This window comes from Egretta garzetta, unplaced genomic scaffold, assembly GCF_000687185.1.
Source record: "Egretta garzetta isolate BGI_Z169 unplaced genomic scaffold, ASM68718v1 scaffold50, whole genome shotgun sequence".
Taxonomy (NCBI): domain Eukaryota; kingdom Metazoa; phylum Chordata; class Aves; order Pelecaniformes; family Ardeidae; genus Egretta; species Egretta garzetta.
The window spans coordinates 2,889,235-2,901,568 of NW_009258613.1; the positions used below are offsets into that span (position 1 = coordinate 2,889,235).

The 12,334-nt window shown below is 38.1% G+C and overlaps 1 protein-coding gene across 1 annotated transcript in view; it reads right to left on the reverse strand.

Moving 5' to 3' along the window:
* Positions 1–12,334, reverse strand: part of ADCY8 (adenylate cyclase 8) — a 127,171-nt gene that overhangs the window by 19,381 nt on the left and 95,456 nt on the right. Inside the window, exons 9-12 of the mRNA XM_035903425.1 lie at positions 9,380–9,581; positions 6,067–6,156; positions 4,517–4,689; positions 1,506–1,587 (exon numbers count right to left, since the gene is read on the reverse strand). Of these exons, the coding sequence (XP_035759318.1) occupies positions 1,506–1,587; positions 4,517–4,689; positions 6,067–6,156; positions 9,380–9,581 (547 nt within the window). The remainder of the gene's footprint in view (positions 1–1,505; positions 1,588–4,516; positions 4,690–6,066; positions 6,157–9,379; positions 9,582–12,334) is intronic.

The following is a 12,334-nucleotide window of genomic DNA, read 5'->3' on the forward strand; positions in this document are numbered from 1 at the left end:
AAAAAGACTGTGCTGTGTTAACAGGCCTCTGGGCTGGAAAATACTCTTAAATACCCCAGATGGGGCTTTTGTAGAAGACAGACATTTAGACTCAGATTTGTGATCCCAAAGAGCATTGCCTGGATGCTGCCTAATCTTTGTTCTACCTGAACTCCTTTAGTGTTTTCTCTCTTAGGACTGACTCTCACATTTGACAGTTCCCAACCCTTAGATCAGTATCTTTATGTATGTTAAGAATCATTGGGAATGTTATAAATTTTGGATGTTCAATTCTCATTTGTTGCATATTTTTCCTAAACGGGCTTGAGAAAGATATGTCAAAGTACATTGTTTTCTGTCAAACTTAAAATCTGGGCACAAAGCACATTTTGTCCCTTGCTTCCCCTACTCACTCACTCCTCATTTCCTCAGAAGTAGACAAAAAGGAAGAAAATGGCTAGAATATTTAGGTGATGCCTTCTTTTTGCTCTCCTATGGAAGGAATGGAACCTGTAGGTACATGCACAACTTTTAAAGCTATTGTAATATTGTAATAAATTGTATGATACTGTGTTATTCATCACAGCCACATTTCTCTCTTATTGCCGCACTCAAATTAGGATTAAGAAATGCTGATATTAATCAGCCTTATGCTCCTGAAAGGAAAATCTTTAAGCAAGTTGAACATGCAGGACAATGTCTAAAGGCAATTGTGGTTGCTGTTTCTTTTAATGCAGCTAGTCCCGTTTGCATTTATGTGAAGAAAACCTGCCTGAAGTCAGCATGTTTGACGTGCAGCAGCCTAGAAGTTGCCAGCCAGAAGTGCTGTGCAGAACACACCCTGCTTTAGGTGTCTTTTACTCAATGCATTTGTTGTTTCAAATTTTAATTTGTTGTACTCCACTCCCTCTGTGCACTGTGCATGGATTCTTGAAATACTCAGTTTCTCAGTTCCTCCTCAAGGATACCAAGCCTAAAGCTCTGAGGCCCCTAAATCCTGGTTATGACCTAGGTCCATGTGAAAGAATTCTTGCAAGATCATGGTCCATGATCCAATGAAGTTGGTATTGGCACTTAACCACAAATTTTCCTCATTTCCTCAAATCTGGTGTTTTTATTCTATGAATATACTAAAGTATTTCATGGGAGTTTTACTATTCACTGTTTGTTATTCCCTTTCGTCATTTTGGTTTTATGCTCACTCAAGTGCATTGAAGCAGTCAGATGCCACTGGAATTGCACATGTACCTAAGATAAATGAAGTCCCATTTGTTCCTTCAATTTCTATTAGAACATGCAATATAACTTGTGTACTGCTGAATATAACATTGCACATGTTCTTTAAGAATGCTAGGCAGTGTCAGATGTGGGCTTTCTTTAATCAGATTCTGCATATGGTTTATTAAATTCTTAAAGGTCATATGCCCAAGTGTATAAAAAGGCAGTTGGTATTTTGAAAGTAATTATTGTCACATCCTGTAATTGCAAGTGATATAGGGAATGGTTAAAACAAATGTTTGCATTACCTGTTGACCATGATAAAATACGGCTAAAAGGAACATTGCCATCAGTAGCAAAGATGCCTCCTTTGTACCCAGGAAGTCTGTGCTGGAAAAAAATCCAAAGTAAAATACAGTTATTGATTTGTCAGTGTTGTAATTGTTCAGAAGTTTCATTTCATAATGCACCTCGGTACTTTTGTTGTTCTTTATAAAAGCCCCTGTATTTGAAAATTTAACTTAGTAATAATTAGTTCAAGAGAAGAGGAGTGTAATTGGGGTGCTCACCATTTGGAGGCAAATGGATTAAATAACTAAATTGTAGCCTACAGTAGATACACAGAAGGTAATCTTTCTCTTTCAAATGTGATATGTAAGCTGTAAGACTAAGTCAGTCTCTTTTCCTGGAAGCTTGGTAAAAAACCATGAACACCACAGCCCCTGTGGAGTACAGGAGGTGGGATCTGGATGGGGAATGGTTGATGCTGGAGCTGGGAAATGGAAACTTCCAGAGTGTGAAACTAAAAGCCCAGTGAATGGGCCTAGAGATAAAAGATGAACCCCAAGGCAGATGCTGAAAGTTAAACTTCCCCGTATTGTGAGAAAGGTTCAGAGAAGATGATAGGTGAGTTAAGGAAGGAGGTATGGATCAAAGGGGAATCAAAAAAATGGTAAACAGTAATTAGGACTGGGTTTAGTGAGCCACAAAGAGGAGTTCAGAGAAGAAATGTCTGCCTATAACAGGGGAAGTAAAGGAAACTCTTGCAGGCAATAGGAAAGCAAAGAAGATGAGCCAAGAGAATAAGAATACTGGCTGTATGAAATCTACTGTATGAAATCACTGAGATGCTGTGTGTGGAACATGAAGAAAGTGTGACAAAAATAAGGTGAAAGGAGTCCAGAGCCATTAAAGGGGATTTCAAATATGAGGAGAAATTACAGTTATGTTGAAAGATGACAAAACTGAAGGAAGTGAGCATCTCTGAAATATCAGAGGGGTTTAAAAAGGCATGTTTCCCAGGGGAAAACACATAAATGAAGACGTTGGGGAACTGGGAGGGCCAATCCTGTAGCAGATCAAAAAGGAGAAAGAACTAAATTTGGAGGTGAATCAAACATGGATATTTGGCAATTATTTTGTTGAAGGGAGATGACGACAGATGGGGAAATGGTTAAGAGGTGCTTAAAGCCTGAAGTTGTGAAAAAAGTTAATAAAGGAGTAAACAAGGAGCAGAATTTAGAAGAGACTTTGGGAAACTCTTCTGCCTACCCCAAGATCAAAGAATAGAGCAAAGTCCAGACCCTGAATCTGTTTTCCGTAGTCATTAAAAAAAAGAATAAAATCAGGTGATATTTGTCAGAGGAGGGCTCCTATGACCGAGAAATGAGGGAGTGAAAGAGCAGAGCTCAATGGAGACTGAAGCAAAAGGAAACTTTCTTGTGAGAGAGCTAGCTGAACTGACTTCATGGGCCTAATGAAGAATGTGAGGAAATGTGCTGCTACGGGATGAGTCATCAGTACAGAGCAGAACAGTCAGGAGACATCTTTGTCATCTGTAAATATTTTGGCTTTCAAATGTTTCCCATTTTGCAGTTGTCTGAAATACAATCTCCCAAAGATTTCATTCCGGAAGGAAACCTTGTACACTCGCTAAAGGCAACAGCCTCAAAGGTCTTAGTTATGAACTCATCTGTTATTACATATTGTGGTAATGTAGCTATAACCACAAATGTATGAGATAGATAGATGAGTTTTGTAGGGAGTTGCAAAACATTTTATTCAATGAATTGGAATAGCTAAGAAAACAGATAAGTTTCAGGGCACACAGCCTCATGGTCCCTAACACTGGAGCTGAAGTTCAGATCCTTGTCCTGAGTGTGGAGCATCTCAGCTGAGTTCCCTATTCCCTGGGCTGTTGGCTGCTTTAGAGGATATTCCTAGCTCTTTCTTACTCTTTTGTGATAAAAGTCACTAGAGAGTTTCACTGACACACGGAATAGAAACTACTCTGAATTCTCTAAGATTTTCACACAAGGGAGAATCTTTCTTTGCCATGCCTGATTAGTGACAAACATTAAAGACACTGATCATGATTTCTACTTCTAGTTTCTTAGCCAAAGAAACTCACTCCTGCTTGTCATATTTACTGGGCTCTGCTGTGAATATGCTATATGCCATCATCATTAGGAAGATAACTAGCATTTGAAAAAGTAATTGCATCCCGAATCTTTAGTACCTAGCTACCGTTGGAAGCTAGCAAAGAAAGTTATGAGTGCAGAGCCTTACTATGTGTAAAGCTGTGGCTGTTGTGAGAACTAATTGTACTGCAGATCCATGCTTTTCTGTCATTCTGAGGTTCATCATCTGGCACATAGTTACAAGCACAAGGAACTGCAATACTAAATTGGTCAAGTATCAAAGACTGAAGATGTGTTTTCCTGAATGAGCTAAATCACTGCTGCTCTAAATTCAATTATTGCAACACTTAATGCACTCTGCAAAATACTGTGGCTTTTCTGCCCTCCTCTTCAACTCCTCTTGCTGGGAAGGAAGCCTGGGAGGAGGAGTCTGTCCTTCAAATGTATTCCTACAAAACCTCATGGTATTCCTTATATCTTTCGTAACTACATGTTATAATTTGGATTTTATTCAGTTAAAAGCCTGCCCCTAAAAAATCAATTGTTCACTCCTGTTTTCTCAAACTGAGCCAAGAGTTCCATCAGTATCTCTGGAGTTTTCAAGAATAGAAGCAACCAATGTATATGCACTGCAATGCGTATTTTTAGCAATATGGATAGACTATGGGAGACGTACAAGACAAACCTTGCTCAATTTTTAAATGCCCTTATGAAATGAACATTTTAATAAAAAGGCCTGAGAAAGAATCCCATTATAAATGTCTTTGGATTAGTCATTGCCTCTTGCAGCCATCACTCCATACTTTACTATGGTGCTATCCTATACATGCACACTCCGGCAAGACTTGACCCATTACCTTATTAAAAAGCATTTCCTAAAGGGGGCTGTGAACACTTACTCTCCATTGTGGTTAAAGTTGTCATATTGCAGGAAAAGGGAAGCATAAATGGTCTCAGTCAGCAGAGAATAGATCGCAATCATGATGAGGAGTACTGCCAGCTTCAGGACAGAGTTGAGACGAAGAAAGACTGCACAAGTCACCATTGCCAGCACACCAGTGAAGACAAAATACTGAATAGAAAACAGTAGTGGTTACTTGCAGTGATCAGTGACTACATATTAACTCCATAAATATCTAAGTTTAAGTTATTGTTTAGGTGATCAGAAATATAAAAAAATTTTATCTGGATTTCAGTGTTCAGCTAAATTTTCTTAGGGTGCAGGGCACTTTGAAAATAAGGGGTTTGCTAAAATAGAATGTGAAATTACAGATTCTTTATTTTGCATGGCACTTCCATGTTACCAGAAATCCTCCTCTGAGCCTTTATGGCATTTTCATAGTATTAGAAGGGAAAGGGCATCCTGTATAGTGAAAAGAGGAAAGGGAGAGATGTAGTAGTTTGCAAATGAAAAGTCAGCTGAAAGCAAATTAATTTATATTCCTTTGGATTCTGAATTTCCACAAGATCCACATTAATCAGGATGGGAGAATCATATTCCTGCTTTAATCCTTTTCCCGTGCTACTTGAAGAGAGGATAAAGTCACAGGTTTTGTTGTTTTTTTATTTTTAATATTTTTACTTTTGATATTGCAGGTCTAGCTTAGTTACATTACTCTCTTAAAATGTGATGCCTGGAAGTTTTATTCATATCTCATTTTCTAATCTCTTAATTGTCTCATTTTTCTCAATGATTAGTCATCTGTCAAAAGCAATCCGTGCAGCTGATACTAGATATAGAGAAACAATCATGGCCATGAGCTATTCAGATTTAAAATAGCAACATCAACACCCACAGTCCAAATGTAGTTTAAATTAACTCCTATCATACAGCTTTAGGAGAGACAGCATTCATTTTTCTGAGTACAGCTTTTCTTTAGTACGGTTCCTCTGTAGGAAATTCTGCATCCCTACAATTTGTGGCGTACTGCTGGTAGTACCATGACACCGCCATGTGACTTACTAAGCAACGAACTTCTTTTATCTACACATGACAAACCCATTGATTTTGCTGCCTGCTTGCTCATCATAGAGAGGATTTTTTTTTTCTCCAAATGGAATTTTAAAATAACTACAGCAGAATGACTGCTGGTTTTGCTATGTAAGAGACTTCATATGAATTAAGTAGTGTGTTTTGAATCATTTGAATAATTTTGAATCCGTATGTTCACTGAATCATTGCTGGATGTGTTTCCAGCATAAAGATTCTGTATGAAGCTCAAAGGTTGAAACTCAGTTGTAATGCCCCATTAGACCATACAATTAATTCTTTCTGTAACCCGCCTCTGCTTTTTCTATCAGTGTATGGATAGGCGCCAAGGTTCAGCTTCACAGTGCTGTTGAGGCAGCTGGCTCCACCAGCAGTGCACAGGTCATTGATTCCAGGTAGGGGTTGCCATGTAACCTTTGTGCATCCGTGCCTCAGATTCAAAAGTACGCTCAGAAATACCTCAGGATAGGAACAGATGTCCGTAAAAGATGCAGATGAATTGAACGTCTGGTTCTTCAAAGCAACTGGTTTGTCAAAATCACACCATAGCTGTGAAGAAAGAAAACAAAATCAGGGCTACATTGTGTACTGGTGACTAAGTGCTTGAGTGGCTGGCTGCGTTCTGGGATGGAAGTGGCTGACCTGTTGCGCTCCATACCAGTTCCTTAACTGGCATTAAGGACTGAATGGACAGAAAGAAGACACACTGTGGAGGTGAAATGGAAAGAGGTGAGCTATTCACACTACAGACATTCAGCATCTGAGTAGCCTTCCTATGCTCTCTTGTTGCCAAAGTTAAAAGATGAGCTTCTCTGGGATTTTTGGAGGACTGATGTTGGACTCTTAAGAATTACCCTCTCAAAATGTTTATACTTTGCCATAAACTATAGAGAAAATTATTAAATTGGGAACATAAAATCAGACTGCATGTGTGCACTTGTTTGTAAGCAGGTTTTTTCTGCTACATTGCTATGGACAATGTTATCCTTCTAGATGTGGGACAAAATCCCATGGCGTCATGCAGCATTGGCTTGTGCAAGAACATAATGTGGTGCCAGAGCTGCAACTATGATGCCTAGAATGGAAGGGAATGAAAATTCATTCATGATACAATGGTTTTGAGAATGTAATACTGCCTTTTGCTGTTATGACCTGCTTTCATTTTAATGGTATTTCAAACCAAGTGTATTAAATATAAACAAAGCAGCAGTGTTGAGTTGCAATACATTATGGTCTTAGAATACAGGAAAAGAATCATTAATGGTTTCATATTTTGACAGTTAAAGCAGATGGAGTCTCCCGTTACATATATTAATCCAATCTGGATGTTTATACTAGGTCATTTCATCAACCTGGTATGTACAAGCTAGATTCTCTGTCTTTCTTTCCAACAGAGTTAGAGAGTTTATTTAATGAGGCCCAATTTGTTATAATTGAATTCTAATGAATTTTGAACTTGGAACTCTCTTGTTTGTTCTTTCAGCAATTCAGTCATGTCTGCAATGCAGCAACATTATCTAGGTTGCCTGTGCAACCCACTAAATGAGCAAGGCAAGGGATGTTTAGAATTATTCTTTTAAATTTCTTTTTACATGCTGTGGTTACTGGCTCAGCTTGACCTTGATGTAAAGAACCACAAGACTCATTTGCCCCTCTGGTGAAACTAAAGCCTTATGGCTCTTGTTAGAAAGCATCTGAGTCTTTGCCCCCTCCAGCTGTGTGCATTTGAATTCAGTGGACACATATAGCTGCAAGGCTGAGCTGCACTACCTGTTCTAATGCATGCAGGTCCCTCCTGAGCAAACTATTATTAGGGCAGAATTTTGACATATGAAATAATGAGGTTATCTGAATGTTGTGATTTCCTGTAGAGGTCAGGACTTGGTGACTCAAGTCATTGCCATTCCAAATATATGACAATAAATATAACTGTTTACTGCTTTATAGAGACCCACTTAGTCTGACAGTAAAAATAATTATATTTCTTTGACTGGCCTAGACATCCCACAAGACTGCAGTAGACCAAATCTTAAAAAATATTACACAACAAGTCAGGGGAAAATCTCATTATCACCTTATCCATAGCAAATTGGGTATGGATCGCATGTTTCAAAAGCAAGATTAATTCTACCAAGATCTTCCCTGACACATATTTATCAAACGTGACTTCAAAACTAAATTCTACAACACTACTTAGTGATCTATACTGTAATGTACCACTGTCCTTATCTTCAGGAAGTTTTCAGCCCTATTGAACTTCCTGTCATTTACCGTATTTATATTTTCTCTGTAAGGACAGCAATCGGTGGGTACATTATTCTTTCTCTAATTCTCCTATCAGTGACTGCATGGTATCACTAACAAACCCAGACAGATGCTGAGTCCTCGCATATTGGAAACCTGAATTCAATCATGGAAAAATGACAGCAATAGAACATAAAGCCTCATATCTGTTAGCAAAAGATGAAGCAAACCCTTGAAATAGACTTATCAGCATACGTACTCTAATGATATAATAATCATAATTATTATTAATTATTAAAGGATAATTATTGTTGCTGCTGGGCTGTTATAGTTGCTATTGTTATTACTGTCACTAAATGCTTTCCTGGTCTCATCTAGAAGCAAATAAATATTTTAGAAAGAATGAATTTCAGATGAAAAAGCATGGCTACATCCAATAAAAGGTACCCTACAAGAGGAAAGAGTAATGAAAATGCTATTTTTAATCTATCAGTCAGTGAGATATTTACCTTCTCTTGGCTCAGGCTTCAACACATGCCAGGTTGTCTGACATGGAAATCTGCCTGATTCATGCAAAGCTGTCTCATGGTTCTGAAGACATCCAGGTAATCAGGACTCTCTTGTATTTGCATACAAGACCCCACTCTTTTACCCTGTGACACTGTACAGAGCTAAGCCCACAGTATTCAATTACCAATATTTTTATCTAACACAGCTGCTAAGCAAAGCTTGGTACATGCCTTTCCTCACAGATATACTGATAAAATTTGCTCTAGATTTGTCACTCTTTAGAACCTTAGTGGAGATGCATAAATTAGGAGGCAAATCAGACTAAAATCCCTGTGTGGGAGAGAGTGGAGAGAGAAAAATCTCTTTATTGGGACCAATATGATCAAACCAAATCTTTGGGGATGCCTGTTTTTCTGCCCTGACTATAAAGAAAGCTGAGAGTGACTATGCCCATCGTTTGGTACTTCATCTAAGGTGAATCTGGGTTGAAGGGGTTTGTCAAACCACTAAATGAGCAAGGCAAGGGATGTTTAGAATTATTCTTTTAAATTTCTTTTTACATGCTGTGGTTACTGGCTCAGCTTGACCTGCTCCATTCTTTATTTGAAGATATTTTCTGGGTTTTTTGATACTTCTCATTTTTTTTAGTAATCTAATTAATGGGAGAACTGTGAGATGAGGAATTTAATATCTATAAGCATTACCTGGATTGACAGTCTTTAAGAAAGTATATCAGTGTGTCAGAAAATTACAAATGGTCCTCAAAAGGTAGATATATTGAACAGAAAGCAAAAGGGTTGTAAAAATAAATGATACTCATGAGGGAGAAATAATTAGATATTTCAGAAATACATAGTTTAAGCATCAGGTTGAATTTCCTGAAGCTGTGGTACTTTTCTTTTTATATTTAAATCATAGCTGGTTTATAAACATATTAGTTAGCAAGTCTTGTAACAAGGTTAATAATTCATGAATCATCTTTTCCTGTGTAATATTCCCTGGTTCCTTATAAGCTTACAATATTGATGATGGCTCCAAGAAAATTAATCAGAATGGATGCAAATATGATGACATTCCTGGCCAAGTAGGTCTCATTAATCCAGCAGCAAGTTTTCCGGAGCATTAAGGGTAAACATTTGTAATCCTCTGCCGTAGTGATTAGCACAAGAGCGGAGTGCAGCATAATCAGAATAGAAAACTGAATGACCATTGGTATTACCCTGTGAAGAAAAAAAGAAAGAGAAGCCAGCATTAAATCTCAACACAATACCACTGCTAATAAAAATAAATGTGCAAACAGCTAAGACTAGGAAAAATCTGTCATCACAAATCTGAGAATATTAGTCTAGGAAAAAACCCAGAGAAAGAAAATATTTGTTCATGTTCCACAGGTCTGCCATTGCTTCACACGGTTTCTTGCTGAGAAACTGCTGTGGAATAAATAAGCCAGGGAAATCATTGCCAGTGCTGCTGCCTGCTTGTATAAAGTCTGAGTGGCAGGAATGTCCTTTCTTTTGGGACTCAGGTGTCCCTTACGTTTCTTTCAGAGCAAATCTATTCAGCCTGTAGGATCCTGCTGCCTCTTATGCATGAGCTGGTTCCCACTCTTGTAAGCTAGTCTGGGGACGTTGAGTAGAGTGATATTTCGTATACAGCACAACACAGGTGTCAAACTCACACTTTACTGAGGGTCGCAGACTCTACAGTGAGTGCAATAATGCAGCCTGTTTTCTGGAGTAAGTCAGGGAACAATAATTACAGAAATGCAAGATTCCCCTCATTTTAATCAATAGTGGATCAGCTGCAGCAAAGAATCTCACTGGTTTCTAAAAAAGCAAAAAAAAATTATCTACTGTTTTCATGGAAGTCCTTTAAAATATAAAGCAGATGAAAAGGTGTTCTATGATCTAAACATGTTTAAGTAAAACATGTCATTTGGCATACTCCATAAACATTTGTTCTTGCAAATGTGATCCTTAATGAAGTTTTGTACACAGAACAGACAGTTCAAGTCCTTTGAATAAACCGTTAAAAACCAATTTCTTCTAGTCCAACTTTCATTATATTTTTCTAAATTTATTCCTTTTTCTTGCTTAAATCTGGGATCTGAAGTCAGTCAAGTAACCAATGTGGTTGGGAAATGTGGTAAATTGTTTTACTTTTCTGAGAAGAAAGCACTCAGCACTTCAAAAGTCAAGATTTTTTGTCCCCGTTTGTGCCAGTCATTGTCTTTCTGTATTTCCTTTCCCAAAGATCAAACCCATGCAAAATGTTCCTGCAAACATCTCCCCTCTTCAATCTGTTTTCCCTTCCCTTTTTGCTATAAAGAGAATGATTAAACTTGAAGCTTTGAATTAAGTAATTAAAAATTTCTAGTAACATAGTTGTATACATGCCACTACACTGCAGTGATTTAATCATAATGTCACACAGAAAAAACTCTTTGAAAGTGCATTATCAGGGTGCTCCGGGGAGAATTCTGCACTTTCAGGTGGCTGAATGCAGGTAAGTTGTACTCTGCTCATTCAGCCTTCTATAAACATATGTTTTCTCTTACTGAAATCATCAAGTTTCAGATTTTGCTACATGTCACCTATCCCTCTTCTCTTTGGGTAGGGTGCAATGCTACATGTACACCTGTGTCCTATAGCAAGACAAATTTTAGGGTGTAAGGTAGAAATAGAAGTGAAAACAACAACATAGCTTTTCTTTCCTTGTTTTTCAGTAGATCAGCCAGATCTACTCCCTGAATCTGAATGGACTATATCTTAACCTACTGGAAATTCTCCTCAATTTCAGGCCATTCAGATTTGGCTTTAGAAGGGCAAATTCCAAACTCATACAGATCTGAATTCAGATCTGTGGTTTGAGCCTATTAACATAACTGAAACTTTCACTCTAGAAAGTTTCACCATAGCTAATAAGTATACAGCCAATGAGAAGAGGAAATCAGTCTGAGATAATGGCAGGAGAGGATACATGGAAATAGTAGGACAAGCTTGAGAATCATTCTGTGTTGGAATTGGCATTTCTTAGCTCTGGCCATGTTTTCAGCTGATGGATAAATGTCAAAAATCTTTTTACTGAGGAGACACCAAAGATGTACTGGGTAGTTTATGTGAAAATTGTGAGTACATTTTCCTCACAGTACTGATGCTTGTAGAAAATACTTTGAGAAGCAGGATAAATGAAAATGTTTATGTTCATAAGGAAATATGAGTTTGTTTTTTTTTTTTTAAAAAAAAGGCCATAAATCAGAATATATGTGGGGAAATGTTGGTCATGTTGAAGGGAAAGACATTAACATATGAGGTACAGGTGTTAAACTGAAAGAGATTTAAGTGCAGAACTGTACTCCTGTATGCTTTAGCCTGATTAATTTTAAATATTATCTTTTACAAGAATGTTTTGATTTTTAATACCCTAATTCAGCTGTGATGATATTGATCGATATACATTAAATCTGATAGTGTTTTAAAGACAATATTTTCACAGAATCACAGAATCACAGAATGGCAAGGGTTGGAAGGGACCTCCGGAGATCATCCAGTCCAACCCTCCTGCTAAAGCAGGGTCACCTAGAACATGTTACACAGGACATCGTCCAGGTGGGCTTTGAATATCTCCAGAGAACGAGACTCCACACCCCTCCTTGGGCAGCCTGTTCCCAGTGCTCTGTCACACTCGAAGTGAAGAAGTTTTTACTCATATTCAACTGAAACCTCTTATGCTTCAGTTTGTGCCCATTGCCCCTTGTCCTGTCACAGGGCACGACTGTGAAGAGTCTGGCTCCGTCATCGTGACATCCACCCAAAGATATTTGTATGTGTTGATGAGGTCCCCTCTCAGTCTTCTCTTCTTCAGGCTAAACAAGCCCAACTCTCTCAGCCTTTCCTCATAGGGGAGATGCTCCTGTCCCCTCCTCATCCTTGTTGCTCTCCTCTGAACTCTTTCTAGGAGTTCCTCATCTTTC